Below are 15896 nucleotides of genomic sequence, written 5' to 3'. Positions count from 1 at the left end.
GAACATCTCCCCCTCCTCTCCTTACCCCTTGGCCTTATTAAAGAGCCTGTACCCATCCATCACAGCAATCCAGCTGTCCTAACTATCCCACCACATGTCCTTCATCCTAACAAAAGTGTAGCCCTGCAATTGCACATATGCTTCCAATTCCTCATTCAGACAGACCAGCTATTTGATTGAGAACAACTTCCTATGGATTCTTCAGTGAAGATGTGCACTGTTACCTTCAGACTGTTCTTAAAACTAAAGATGCAAAGTCAAATGTGAAATTTTTAACCAACTGAAATGTACAACTCTACCACTTCAGAAAAGCTTCTCTGGAGCAACGGAGCAGAACAACCTCATGACTCAAGAAACCCATTACTAATACTACTGTTTAACTTATGATATCATGCATCATTAAAGTTGCTTTAATACATTAAATATTGTGAAGAGGAGGCTTGGTTGAGAACCTGCACTGGAGCACTGATTTGTTTTTTCTGTCAGTAAACCTGCTAGTATTTCTTTGTTGTTTCGGCATATAAAATACGCATATAGTTGCTAAGATCTGATATAAAGCTGAAGTACGCCAAAGAATAAAAGAAAATTACAACAGTTCTCTAATCAATGTGCTAATATCTGTAAGAAAATAACCAGACATAATTTTAAGATTGATACAAAGTGGAGGGACAAATAAAACAAACAGAACCCTTAGGAAAAGATTATCTGAACACTATGAGCATTTGTGTGTTAAAAAACTTCATAAAAGTATGTGTTTCTTCAGAATACATTAGCTGGTATGATTTGAAGATTCATAAGAAATCAGTCAGCATTATCATTCAGCAAGGACAGATACAGCATTAAAATTACTATTCTTAGAAGACAATACACTCTAAAGAAACAAAAAAATCAGAAGTTAGAAGGCACAAAGTCAGAAGAATGTAGCAAATAAAGCACCTTTGTAATAATGTGAAACATCGTGAGGAGCTGTGTACTTCAAAATACATTTAGCTAGACAAAATTTACCCCCCTCCACTTTTAAAAGAATTCACAAATGCATCCTGAATTCACACAGGTAACAGGAGAATAACAAAGGTTAAGATCTCAGGTACGATTTTGGTACTGTATACACCCAAACTTCAGTCACATGATTCTGCTTTTATTATGAACAGATGGGTACGGCAGGTTTGAAAGGTAATAGCATGTGATATCCATTTGGGCACACAGTCTTTGTTTTCACATGTAGAAATCACAAAGAGGTTTTATGCTTTTTTCCTTTGGTGGATAAATATCTAACCACATGCAAGACCGAATGACTATTTAAAATATGACATCTGTTCTGTTCTTGTGTTACCTGTGGACTTAAAACTTTATAAATATACACTTATTTAATACCATATCTAAATGTAAGACTATTTTATCCAAAGTAATATATTATTTCAGAATGAGTTACAACTAGGTATCTACTTAAGACATAAACACGACTAAGATTTTCCTACATAACATAGTTTTGGGACCCTTCAGTTGGTCAGAATTTGAGACTAAACCTCAATGCCTTTTGAAATACCAGATCTTGTTTTGTTTGGAACATATAATGCTTCATAAGATTGGCACATTTCCATGCGGCATCTACGTTGCCATACATGAATAAGATAAAGCCACCTCCAGATTAACTATGATTTGGTGCTAAACCTGAAATCGACATGTAACTTGTTATAACAAGTTATAAACAAGTATATATATGATCATGTATATATATATACATGATTTATACATGATCATGTATATAACAAGTTGTTATAAACAGTTATAGATAATTTAGCTTAATAGACTCTTATTTCCAGGTAAAACAAACCAAGATCTTATCTTACTCTTTCTTGAAATTTGCATTTCATTGGAGTTGTATCCCTATTCCAACATACAAGTGTGCAGACCCTCTAAATTTCTTGATTTCAGGAATATATTCCAATACCATAAATAACACATATTAACTGTTCTCTCCTTTCACTGTCATGACACACAGGCAACAGTAGAGTGTCTGCATCTTTAAATACTCTGGGACCTAGCTTTAAAATAAAAATGAAGAATAGACACTTTTGAGGTAACTGTCAGAGGTAAGCATATAATTCTTGCTTTCACAGATACTGTATTTTACCTTGGAAGATATTTTTCCTCTTTGTCTAGTTCATTATCCCTTAAATCAGACAAAAGGGAAAGAACAATGAAATGACTTTGCCATTTCTGCTTGTAATTTAAGCATGTGAGGGAACAGAGAGAATAAAAAAAATTCTTATTTTTTGTTGGTGGTCATAATTCTTTGAAGCCCAGAATATGTTTTGCTTTGTCATTTCCTTTAACAAAATATGTTATGATAACAAATGCAATTCTCCTTACATAATTTTATGAATCACAGGTAAAAAAAAAAAAAAAAAAAAAAAAGAAGTTGCATCTGTGTTTTCCATTGCCCTTTAAACTTTTAAGGTAATGTGTTCACATTGAAAAGGTTTTTATACTTCTATGTATTAACAACATGAATACAAAGATATGGAAGTATTTTTCTGCTGCTTTAAGCATTCACTAGGAGTAGCATTCTTACCTACTGATAACTTACAAAACCTGCAATAAAAGTCAGGGGCTTTAACAGGGCAAGTGGAATAAAAAAAAAACATCACTAAAGAGAGAACAGCTCCAGAAATATGCCTGGAATTGTCTCTCTTGAGAAGAAAATACTTCATTAAAGCAGAACAATGCTGACTCAATTAAAGACTATGAAGAGTCAGTTCATTCTCTGGAAAAGAACTTCTGAAATGCTTACACTGATAAAATATTCATGGCAGGTTGAAAAATCTTAGCAGTCCAACATAACTTTTAATTACCTTTTAAAAGAATCCCCCAGAAAACACTAATCATTAGAAGATCTTTCTAAAATCCTGTGAAAGGATCTTGTACAAAGTGAGACATATGACCTATCTGTATAGGTCTGAGATCTCAAATGCCTGAAAGGTAGCAGCAGACCCTAGTTCATGGCCACATAGGACTATCATGCACATTGCTGGGCAAAGACAACAGAAGAAATACAGGTACTGGGCTACATACCTGCATTTTTTTATCTTGTTCATTTTCACCTATCATTCCTGTGCCACTAACACCATCATTTCCATCAATAGACACCTGAAAAACAAAATTGAAATGGAAAACATTTACAGCTTACTTTTATTTATCTGAAAAACAGAGGCTTACAGACAGTTCCTGACAGTTTATTGTTTCATAGCTCTCTAGCTCCCTCTGGAAAACATGGTTATCCTACATTAGCTTACATTAGCTCACATGTAAACTTACATTAGCTTACATAGAAATTACCACTTGTAGCACCTGCATGATAGAGTATGTCAAATGAGTATCTCAAAGTTGTCTTAAAACAAGGTAGGAAAAACTGCAAGAACAAAGTATGGTAAATTAATAGACTGAAAGAAGTATTACTTAATTTTACAATACTTCATTCTGTCAAAAAATAAAATGTTTACTTTTATAATAGGGATAGATCTCTACGCTCTCTCTTAAGCAGAATTTACTTGTTTCAAACAGCACAACTCCTTTGTAATCAAAATACATACGACAGTGTGTTACATCACAATTTGGAATTGCAACAGCTACTCAAATTAGTCAAATTACAACAGCTAAGCAAGACTTGTGTATTTCTCCATAGGTTTATTTTTAAAAAACAGGAGGAGAAAAGTATTGCTGCTTTCCAAGGAGTTTTAAATATTTGAAAGAATATTAGGTCTTAATTTGAAACTTTTATTTAAACAAAAATACAACTACTCAGTTAAAAAAACCCAACAAACAAACCCTCACAAACTCTCTCACAACCATTAACTCAAAGAATAGTGTCTTATTAGGCACTGCAGAGAAAACTGAAGTATACTTTCCGTGGTTTCCTTAATTGTCTCTGTATTGAGAATAGGCGTTCACAATACTCTCTGCATCCATGACACTCAAGCCTGAGACTGATGCACCTAAATCTAGTCTAAGTGATTTTATTTTTCTCTAAAGTAGTTTGGCAGGAACATGACCTCTGTTACGCCGGTACACTTATGCCCTTCCACTAAGGAGGTCATAGCAGGCTCCTGCTGATGCTAATGGTTGTGTAAAGTATCTTGCTCAAAGCATCAGCTACCAACATTTACTTGAACACTGAAGATGAACTTGTCCCATAAGAGATTTTCAGACTGTGCTATCTTTCTAAATTAGACCATTGTGAATAATATACTTTTGACAACTTTTAGCTAAAACACTAACAAGTGCCCATGCAGAGGCAAGTTTACATTAGGGAGACTGCAAAGAAACCTGCAAGCAAGTAATTCTCAGGTGGTTCGGTTTTGTTTTTTAAAAAAGGAAACAATAGCCATTTTGGGGCCTTCTGAAGAATTTTTTAAGGAAGGGGAAAGAACCTGCACTGACAGGAGACTTGAATCAGTTTACCATGAACTTCCTGTTGTTCGTTAAGAAACTGCTGACATGAAATTAAAAGTTCATCAATGCCACTTAAAACAAATGATCCAAATGGGATATGCATGCACATGTGTAGACATACAGAAATCCCAGGAACTGTACTTTGCCAGCAGCTGCAATATTGCAAGAAACAGCTCATGGAGGAAAAGTATGCGTTGTAAACTCTTCACAATTCTATTACATGTCTTCTGACTTTAAGTTCACTGAGAACAATGATTTCTTTCCTTGGTTGCTTTGGGAGGAAGGTAGCAATGACTTAGTCCAAACTTACAAGGACTCTAGTTAAAGTCCTCTTAGCTAGATGTGTACAAGAGTACATCTTGCATGTACTCTGCAAGATGTGGGAAAGTAGTACTATGCCTAAAGGAGAAGCAAGTGACAATGAAAAATGTATGTTTCATCACTTCCAGTGAGCTTCTACACAGTCCTCCTGGATCTCTTTGCATGAACTCTCTTACAGACTCTTGACACCGATCTTGAGCAGCCTACTGATCTCGGCTACTTCTGCCTGTTACGTAGGCCAGGAGAACAGAGAAGAATCACCATTCTCCGAATCTGCATTTAAAATTTTCTTTGCACTTTTAAGTTTTGAAGAGAAAAACCTTTGAAGTTAAAAAATTCAAGACACCAAGTTTTAAACTTCTTTTTTTGCAGTACTGGGAGAATACTGGAAGGATTCCAAGAAAGATCTTAGAATCTCTCCTAAATGCCTATCTATTCTAAAGAAAGATTTAGTCTGCCTTCAATTAAGAACATAAGAGCACCTATACTGAGTCAAACTAAAGGTCAATCTAGGGCACCATTTTGTTTCCAGCAACAGCCAGCAGCAGAAGGTAGAGAAGACTAAAGAACAGATCAAGCATGTAGTGATACCTTGCCAAAAACATTCTTCCAACCTCCAAGCAATTTTTGGCTTAGGAACTTCCTGAACTAGAAGTCACATGTTTCTACCTAATAGCCCTGGATACGTATTTCTTCTATGAATTTATCCCTTTGAATCCAGGGACATTTTAGTATCCACAATATCCCACAAGCAGTGCCAAGGTTTAACTTTGTGCTCTTTGGAAAAGTATTCTTCCCCTATTTTTATTGAACCTGTCACCTGAGAGCTTCTTCTGATGTTTCCCAGTTCTTACACTGGTGATAAAGACAATGACAAGTCACTACTCTTCTTTGTGCTACTTAGAATTTTATAATATTCTATCATATACTTACCTCATGTATTTCACTTGTTTGGTTGTCATTGTTGCCCCTCTTTCTGTACCTTTTTCAATGTTCCTATACTAGCTGCTATGAAAAGTATACATTGCTTCACTATGAAGCATACATGGACATGGAATAGAATCACAAAACCACATTTCTCCTTTTAGAAGAAATATAGGGTTGTGACAATTGAGCCGTTATTTGCTTTTGTACTTAAAACAGGCGTGACACTTGGAAACTCATTTCTACTGACTTTCCCTAATTGGTTCTAGCAGTACCTTTCACAACAATGTTCTGAGATGAAAGCTTAAAGAAAACAATCAGAATTTTTCCTAAACACACACAAGTACACTATGGAAAACAAATTCACATTACAGAATTGAAAAAACACATGTTGAGATAAATAAGAAAAATAAATTTGCATTTCTTCTTTCTTCTCCACCTTCACAAAACAGAAACTTACACCGAATTATGATTATTATAGCTCCTTGTTAAGAAGGACAAAGTTACGATTGATTTAAACCTAAATTAAATAGTAGCTGGGGACGGTGTAAAAGCTTGTCACTACTGCTCAACTGACCTCAAATTACCTTTTATTTTATGAAATGTTAAAGCACAGCCAAACACAACACAATCTGACTGGCTCTCTTTCTTTGTCTCAAGACAGAAACATAATGGTAAGAATAGAATATAAGCCATTTAATTATCCTAACTGGCCTTCTCCAAATATTGGCAATTCTCAGTGACACTAGAAGATAGATTTTAAAATATATTCTACTTGTTTTTTTCCACAGCAATACAAGCACCGATGGTGATCATCCAGCAACTTGGACACTGCTAACCTATAAAGACATGGAAGTTGCACCACCCATTATTGTATTTGCATCATGCTTCAGAGAAGTCCAGTAAAGTGGACAACATGAATTCTGAGCATCATGCTGCATTTTACTATTGAAAGTATGGATCAAAGAATTTTTTTCCAAACTCAGTAACTAATTGTCTGGTTTACACTTCATATCATGCACCGTCCTTGCCCAGTATACCAGGCCCTGCTCTTCCCAATGCAAGGGGGAAAAAAATAATCCAGCAGTAGTGCCTGAACAAGAATAATTAAACTTTGTCCTTCTTTCCGAACAGTGTCCTCTGAAGAGACGCCTTTCCAATGCTGTATTTTAGAGAAAATTATTTCTTAATTATAATTTTAATTCTTAGATCTCAATTGGCTTTTGCTGCCAAGGATCTTATGATGGTACATTAAAACTTTATGGATAGAGAAAACGTTTTTTCAATATACCTTGGCTGCATATTGCTCCAAAGCACTGATGGTATCTGGGTCAATGGCAGCATCTCCTGTATGAAGACCTGCCACTGTGCCATCAGCTTGAATGGCTAAAATGGTATCTGACTGTGGCATTTGCACTGTGTGGTGAATGTAGGCCGTAGTTCCATCCTCCAGCTGGACTGCTTGTAATGCACTCTGGTCGTAACTGTCTGAGAAATAATATTACAAACTGTTATGGAAGAAAATGAATAGCAATGTCTGCATGTTACACAAGAATACTGCTGCTTAGGAAATGTCTCCAAAAGTCCTATGTATGTGTGAAATATATAACCACTATAGATGTGAAACAAACACTTAAAATATTACTATGAATAGCACTGATGAAACTTTTTTCAAGACAGCACCTCCCATAGCTTTATTTCAGCATGCTTTTATAAAAGTGCAAAACTAATTTTATATTGGTCTACCTTTATTTACAAAGGAAACCAGGAACACAAATAGGTTTTCCGTTCGTACCCACCCATAACAAAATGAAAATAATGTAACACATATTCTGATGTCAATACATCAGATTTTAGAATTCATACATCTGATCATTTTAAACACATAATCATGCAAATATGCAAAATAAACACCCAAAACACAGAATGACTTTTAAGGAAGACATTCTTTATCATACCCTATCCTCCTAGTATTGCTGATTGTAGAATGTACTACTTGCCACATGAGTTTAAATAGACTTAAAATATCTACTTTCTGTAGAGAAGTAGTACTAGTTCCAAGACTAGTTTAACCATTTACCTGCAGAAATCCGAGTTATTATTTAAAATAAAGACATTTGCATTCTTGACTGCCAGGGGCAATATTTTCTGCTCTGCTACCTAATGGCAAAATCATCAATAGCATGCTCTTTAAAATGTAAGTCAATCTCTACATTCTTTAGCTTAAGAGGGATTGATTGATACTTACCTGCTCTCTTTTCTCATTTTCACATGCAATTATTGCTGAAGTCTGTTTAAGGGCTTATATTCTCTACTAACATGGCATATATTTAGTTTAATGAGATTCTGGGCTAAAAAAGGTGAAATACACTAGGTTTGATTCTGTAACTGTTATATGAGGCTCAAATAAGGAACTGAACCGGTTCCATTTCAACAATTTGCAGATGTCACAAAGTAAAAGCAACACGAAATCTTCATCAGGAATCACACTAAATGACATCAGTCTACTAACAGTACCGTATTTCATACTGCTGAAGTTCTGTTTAATGCTGATGTAATAAATCACACTTTAAAAAAAGAATTACCTTTTGAGGTGTGATGAATAAATGCTGTAGTTCCATCCTCCAGCTGAACTGCTTGTCCATCTTCCAGACGCAAGCTGTCTCCTGTTTGGAAGAAAGAATTACAATGCTCCAACAACAGTCTGAAAAATTGATTAGTTGGAAAGATTAAACACTAAATAACTAGGATTACTAGGATCTATTCACAACTGTTGCCATTAAAGTAAAAAACCAAGCTATTATAATGACCATTAATTACTTAATATAAATATTTATCAGTAATACACTATTCATAGAATCACAGAATGGTTTGGTCTGGAAAAGACCATAAGATCATCAAGTTCCAACCCCCCTGCCATGGGCAGGGACACCTCACCCTAGACTATGTCACCCAAGGCTCTGTCCATCCTGGCCTTGACACTGCCGGGGATGGAACATTTACCACTAAATATATTTTAGAATACATTTCTTTCATTATCACACTTACTGCTTTTAGGCATGGATACATGTTGAACATAAGCAGCAGAACCATCTTCTAATTGAATTACTTGTCCATCCATTAACTTACCATCTGAAACACAATTAGAATTCTTAAAAAATATTTTCTATGACCCACCACAGTTTAAACACAGTTGATACTTTCTGGATTAAAATATCAATAAAATATCACCCCAAAATAATGTTTGTTAAAGACTAAGTACAATATAACTATACACAGGTTTTAAAATTCTGGGATAAATAATTGGAAAAGGCCTGATGTCCTATCTAGTAGGTAGAATGCTGATATTTGGGGTTTAAGCGTAAAGATCATCTCTCACTTTTGTTTGACTTATATTCCACATTTGATACTGCATCTTACTAATAGCAGAAATAAATACTTACAGTATTACTGTAATACCTGTAATTTCCAGCTGGAACTGGAACTACATAAACATTTTGCCTGACTTCACAATCCCAAGGGGTTTACAATCCAAATGGTCAAAAAGGGAAATCTGATTTGAATACCAATCAGGTTCTAGTCATTTACCTACCTTTAGAATTGTGCTGTATGTAAGCAGTGGAGCCATCAGCAAGGGTAACTGCTTGCAAACTTACACCCTCCATGTTTTCCAAGTTGTCACCATCTAGCAAGGAAAAAAGTTAATATTCACTATTACCAGCATCAAGCTCTAAATATCACAACCACCTCTAGAAATCACTGCATCCCCTTAAGGCATAATTATTTAAAAATAATAATAGGAAATAGGTCTTGCTTTCTATTTTTGAACTTTAAACATACACTAGGGTCCTATGTTCAAGATCTTGCTTTGTAAAAATGACAGCTACAATGTTACTTTCCTTAACTAAAAAAATTACAATGACACTGAATAAATAACTACAAAGCTGAGGTTCTAGGAGAAATAATAATTAGGCCATGTATGTCAACAGTGCAGTAACAATATATATACTTGCATTGATAACTTCCTTTTGCACACTACTACCTGTCATTAGTAACACAAATCTAAGTGGAGTAAAACACAGATTTAGGAAAAAGTTTTTAATCATGTAAAATCATAATGAAGCTGTCAGAAAACATCGAGTTTAAACCAGCCCTAGATCACCAATATACTTTAAAACTCAACTTGTTTAATACATACTTAGATATAAAAATAAGTTACAAAGGATAAAAGAGTAAAACTATAGTGAGAATAAAGTCAGATTTTATGTTTCCTATTTTGGCACATTTATTCTCCTGTTACCTTAAGATACCATTTCATTTCAGAATTAGTGAACTTAATCTCAGTTAACTAAGAATAATTTGTTATATATTTCCTTTAGAATACACTATGTGGGTTTTAGAGTTTTATCTAAATTTCAAACAGGAAAAAAACCCCAAAAATGTAGAAAGATTTTTAACCTGGAGATTCACCTTGCACAGCTACAGCTTCTGTTAGACAGAGAGTCACATGCTGAGCCTCCATTCCTCCTCCAGAAAATTCAGTCATGCTCTGAGAGTCTCGATTTATCTGAGCTAATAACATTGTCTACCTAGAAAGAAAGGATTCACAAAACACAGACAGAAAATTTAAATACAGAACCAGAAGTAAATGACAATTTAAGTTTAATTAGATGTTTAAACAGCTGCTACAGATATTTTATGTTGCATTCCACATAAAGAAGATACAGTGAATGACCAACTTACCTGAAAAGCACTTCAGCAGGAAAAAAAAAAGTCATCTGAAATAGGTTAATATTACTACCTCAATTAACTCTGCTGTTAAGAACTTCAGGTAGTAGTTACTAAATTGAAGTGCATCAACCACATTTAGATTTCAGTTAAATATTAATTATTCAACCAATATATAAAGAATAATGGTGGTAATGATGGTATAAGTAATGATATCTTTTTGTCCCCAGAATTAAAATAAAGCTGACAATTCACCCATGGTCACCCATGACAACAACAGGGCTTTAACTAAATAAATTAAACATTTCCCTGGTGCCAGTAAGAAGTTTAGAATCTATCAAACACTGGGAAATACACTATTAGTAAGTCTGAGTGAATGATCCAATTATTTAACTAAACTTCCCAGGAAGGTTTCTAGGTTAAAAAGAAAAAATCTTTAATACTTTAATAAAGTATTTCATGACAGAATGACAAAATGTATTAATACAGCAACAGGATTAGCGAATGACCACATGCATCTCACAGAACCAGATACAGCCCGCCCTTTGAATACCGAAGATTTTACCCATGCGTGTTTCCATATGGGAAATTAAAAAGCTTACCGAACCTGAAAGGCTGTTACTAATTTTTGGTATTATTAGATTAAGAAGCTATAAGGGAAATACGTAACATTGCATTTTACTAACTCACATGTTGGCTTACACCATGGGCAAGGAGGGGAGGAGAGGACACACACAACCAACACAGAAAATCCCCCTTAAAAAACCAACAACAAAAATGCTGGCCCTTGAGTTAATGTAACATTAGATGTAGGGAAGGGAGAGAAATCATGCGGAATTGCAATCTAGGCTACGCAGCATTAAGGCAACTTTCTCCCCACCACAATCCCTTGATAGTCAAGACTTTTTCTTACAATAAGAAGCAGTTAGATAATATCCCAAAAAGGTTACAGATAAACAACCTAAGTTTTTAATCTTAGTATGGTTCTATGACCTGCTTTTTCTATAATTCAAGGCCGAGAAGAACAATCTCATTTTTTAATTCACTTACATTTCTAAAAAGCTGAACTGCTTTTACCTCTAGAATCCAGAAATCTGAGCTTGAACAAGCAGCTCAATGATCTCAAAAGACCACCGAGAAACTCATGCTGACATCAAAACTAAAGAATAATGAAAGCAGAATTAGACCATTCAGGTACTCCACCGTGCCAGCAGTATTTAAAAGATTTGGCACACTAATTTAGTAGTTGAAAATTATACCTGAACAACATTTCCAAATACATCCAAATGACTATGAACCAGATGATCTCCTAGAGAGGCAGGCATCTATACATTTCTTAGCAGAGAAAAAGTGGACCCACACCCAGCTGCTGTAGCTCTGCTGCTTTTGCTTTAACCTGAGTGCTGTGCACAAAGCAGATGGGTCAGTTATGGTCCAAACCCTGCCAACTTTTAATGTGATGTTAAACCAAGTACCCACATTACCTCCTGAAATTGACCCATAGTCTAAATCGACTTGGCATATATGAGAATATTATTGACAATTTAGTTAACTGTTAAAAAACCAATTAATGGAAGAGGTATGGTCTATTAAAGAAAATCAAAAGCTTAACTTAAGGAAGGTTTTAAGCCTCCTGTGGAAAAAAAGCAAGTTTTTTTTCACATGCTACTCTGAAAATCATATAAAATGCTACTAATAATCACCAATTCAGTGAGAAATATGCCTTCTAAGATTAAAATCCTACATAATATCTGAAACTTTAACTAGAATATAGACTTTCAATAAAAAATGGGCACCTTAAACAACTCTAAGCATTAAAAAGAAGATACAGTTAAGACAGAAACCAAAATATAATTCAGAAGAGGTGTGAGAGATCCAAAGGAAGATAGGAAATTCTTGTTCCCAGTGAACTTTTGGTTATAAAAGACAAGAAGCTTTCATAGCAAATGAGGTCTCTTAAAAGAGATGTAACACAACCAAAAAAGAGCCAGAGCAGAGAGCCCATCCAGACTAAATTGCATTTATACTAGATTTCTTAAGAAAATTAAATAGCTATTTATTTTAAAGATAATATAATATAAGGGACAAGGAATCGCACAAGGACTTAAGAGATCCTGAGTGCAACCCATTCCTCTGCCTTCTCTACATTAATGACTTTGGACAAGTAACTTCTTTCCCTATTACTCATTTATCCCCCCTATCTCAAAATAGGGACAAAATGCTTCCTTAAAACACACTTTACTCGTAAACCAAAAATGGGACAACATGCCGCAGCTACGAGATCAGCTTAAATAAGCACTGAAGTGGCCCTACCCTCAGCACTCATGTACTGTGCAGCAAATAAAATGAGAAAATGGATGCAGTTAAAAAAATAATCTAGCACCAACAAAAAAAAAAAAAAGTTTTATTCCAGACCAGTCTGCAGGGACTGCTGCTCTGGAGGTACTGCCAGCTTGTAGCTAGCAAGTTAAATTAAGCCATTACTCTATAAGCTGCTAAAGGTGCATGGAGGCTGTCTGTCTTCTTAACTGCTAACAGTGTTCTGTGTTGTCAGTGTTTTCCATTCAATTTTCAGGACACCTCATGGAAGTAGGCTGCAAAGCAGGTAGACCATTTCACACATTGAAGAAAGGCTACAGTAACAGCAGGGACTGCACCTCAAAGGCTTTCAGCTCAGGTCTACTTTAGAGTATTCCCTCTCAAAGTACCTTTCAAGAAGCCCCAAGCACCTTTAATACACTATCTACCTTTAAAATAGAATAATATCCTTCCTCCAGGGCTTATGCCTCTTCTCTCAACTTTGAGAAAGCAGAGAGGAAGCCAGTCAATAGAGACAACTGTGAAGTCCTGAAAGAGTCAGAGTAGAGCCATTCACTTAAAGGGTCAATGGCTATTTTGGAAGAAAAAGAAATCTAATGAAAGATAAATTCAAGGGCTAAAGGAGCGAAAGTATCAGTTTAAATGATTTTAAGGTGTTTGTTATTGTAGCGTGGCTGATCAACAGTTATCACACAGTAAAATAAAAATAATTAAAAAAAAAATCAAGAGTGAACTGCTGCTGCACACAGCAGAATACTTTCATCTATTTCAGATGATCTGGACAACCACGCGCCGCGACTTACACAGACTTTTACTGTTTTCTCCCAGTTCCAACACCCTCAAAATTATCCCTTCCAATATATCCTCTTTTCAATCCTCTGCCCTTCCACTAGCTTTTTATCCCCAGCTCCATCCCTTCTCCTTGAAGTACCAGTTTCCTTCTTCAGGTAGTCTTATGGAACCAAATTTCCAGCACACCCCTCTTCTCAAATACAATCCTATCTTTCTTGTCAAAATCATCTAGAATACTTCCATGTTTAAACCAACTCCTGCAACTAGTCCCTAAGTCTTGTCTTGCTGGTAGTCTGCTCTACATGTCCATCACACCATTGCCCATCACCTTCTTGCCTCTTTGTCTCAAGACAGTTCATGTTCAGACCCATCTCAGAAGCACATCCCCTGTCATGGAGACTGCAGCACTCCCAAACAGCAAAACCACAGCTTTCATTCACTCTTTGGTGATGCAGTAGGTTTGCTCTGCCATTCTGCTGTGCAGGGATGAACACCCTCAGCCAAAAGTGGATGTGCTGCTCGCTTTCAGCCTCTTTTCTTCCTCCCCACTGAAGAAGACAGGCTAACCAGACAGGGCTGTGAGCTGAGGAAAACGAGGGGGAAAGAACCAAAGGAGCCTTAAAGTTGGCCTATGTTTTCGAGAAATGTCTCTACCACAGAGATGTTGCTGCCACAGCATTCCTTTTTTTTTGCTGTATGTGTGGTCACACACAGGAACAGGTTGCCAAGAAAGGTTATGAACTCTTCATCCTCGCAGGCCTTCAAGACTCCACTTGACACAGCCCTGGGCAGCCTGGTCTCATCACAGCTGCACTGATCAGGGCTGAACTAGTTAATTTCTGAAGGTCCCTTCCAACCTGAAGTGTTCTGTGGTATCTAATAATTTTGATATTGCATACATTTAAAACAGTATCACCATGCTGTTGGTACATTATCCGTCCTGCAAATCTAGCCTCCTATCATACTTTTATTCATTTGCCTTGCTTTTTTGAAACCAATCTGTTCTTACAAAATTCAGGTCTCTTCCCTTACCTCACCTTTAGTCACTCTTTTCCCTTTCTTTTCTGCTAACTTGCTTATACACTGCCTTCTCCTCAGCTTCCAGCGAATTTGCCTTCATCCTTTTTCCAATCTGTATCTCACCATCTTCCTTCCCTAGTCCACCTCACTGTGTTTATTTCTGTGCATCTGCATCACTAAGCTTTTTCTTTAAACCTCCTGTCTGCCAGGAATTTCGTCAGCAGGAACCCGGGAGAGAAAGATTTCCTTTACCCACTTCAAATAGTGCACCTCATTAGTCAAAAAGCAGCTGAAAGCATTTTTAGGAAAATATACGAGTCCTAGGGTAGGGCCTTGGATGGCTGCTCAACAAGATTTGCTCACGTGTATGCTACTTGATCTCAAGAGCTGTCCTACAGAAAAGAAGCAAGTACAGGCTTAGTCATGAGGTGCTCATTGAAGTGAAAATTTGAGACCTGACTTTGTGAAGTCTTGCAAATCTTCACAGATGATACACAAGTTGCAATTTTCAAAGGCACATTAATGACCACATTCTGGAAGACTTTCACAAGGACAGTAGTGCAAAACTGCATTCCTGAAATGATTAGTCACCTAAACACTCCTCTGGTATTCATGCAAAGAAAATCTTACCATCCTTTAAGATTGTTATGATACTCCCCATAAAAAAATTCAGCCTGAGACAGAAGATGATTGGACTGAAAAAATCTCTGAAAACAGTGGAAGCAACAGCCAGTCACAAGAAGTGATGCTGCAACAAGTCTCACACTATTACAAAACAAAAGCAGTTCATGATGCACACTGCAGACTTTACTATGCTTTTTGACAAAAGCTGCACAAGCGATGTAAACCCCAAGTATAACGTTGATGCGTAAAATATGCCATCCAGTCTAGTACAGGTGTGATCTGTATTTAAAAAATCCACCAAGACCCCCAAATTCTCTGAACAGAAAAAACTGTGAACTCAAGTATGCTTTAAATTTTCAACACTCAGAAACCAGGCAGCGGTGGGGAGGAAGGTAAAGAAGATAATTTGGCTAAACATTACGGATCTTTCATGAAGACTTCATCAAGTTGCCTATCTACAGAGCACCTCTTGTATTTTTCATATATTTTTCAACTCAATCTAGCAACTGGAAACAAGAGTCTCTGCTGAAAACTAGGAATCAAACAACTACGATCAGGTGGGATTTAGGCAGATGGAAAGCATAGTCAGTAGAAGGCATGCTGCCATGGAGCACAAAGTGGGTTTGGAGCACCTGGGAACTCTGGCAGCTTGAGGACAGCATGAAGAGACCCCATACAGTGGAGCTTGTGGCAAACAACAGCTGGAAAATAGCAGG

The 15896-nt window shown here is 36.3% G+C and overlaps 1 protein-coding gene across 2 annotated transcripts in view; it reads right to left on the bottom strand.

The window, feature by feature from the left end:
• ZNF143 (zinc finger protein 143) overlaps nucleotides 1-15896 on the bottom strand; it is a 43685-nt gene that overhangs the window by 20201 nt on the left and 7588 nt on the right. The window contains exons 2-7 of one of the 2 annotated variants that reach the window (XM_065682999.1): nucleotides 10156-10286; nucleotides 9290-9382; nucleotides 8746-8829; nucleotides 8283-8363; nucleotides 6989-7185; nucleotides 3076-3150 (exon numbers count right to left, since the gene is read on the bottom strand). In XM_065682999.1, the coding sequence (XP_065539071.1) occupies nucleotides 3076-3150; nucleotides 6989-7185; nucleotides 8283-8363; nucleotides 8746-8829; nucleotides 9290-9382; nucleotides 10156-10279 (654 nt within the window). In that variant the 5' untranslated portion in view covers nucleotides 10280-10286. The remainder of the gene's footprint in view (nucleotides 1-3075; nucleotides 3151-6988; nucleotides 7186-8282; nucleotides 8364-8745; nucleotides 8830-9289; nucleotides 9383-10155; nucleotides 10287-15896) is intronic. The other variant, XM_065683000.1, reaches the window with a different exon arrangement.

This window comes from Lathamus discolor, chromosome 6 (assembly GCF_037157495.1).
Source record: "Lathamus discolor isolate bLatDis1 chromosome 6, bLatDis1.hap1, whole genome shotgun sequence".
NCBI classification, from domain to species: domain Eukaryota; kingdom Metazoa; phylum Chordata; class Aves; order Psittaciformes; family Psittacidae; genus Lathamus; species Lathamus discolor.
Note: the sequence above shows the minus strand (reverse complement) of the source record. Positions and strands in the feature narration are given on the sequence as shown.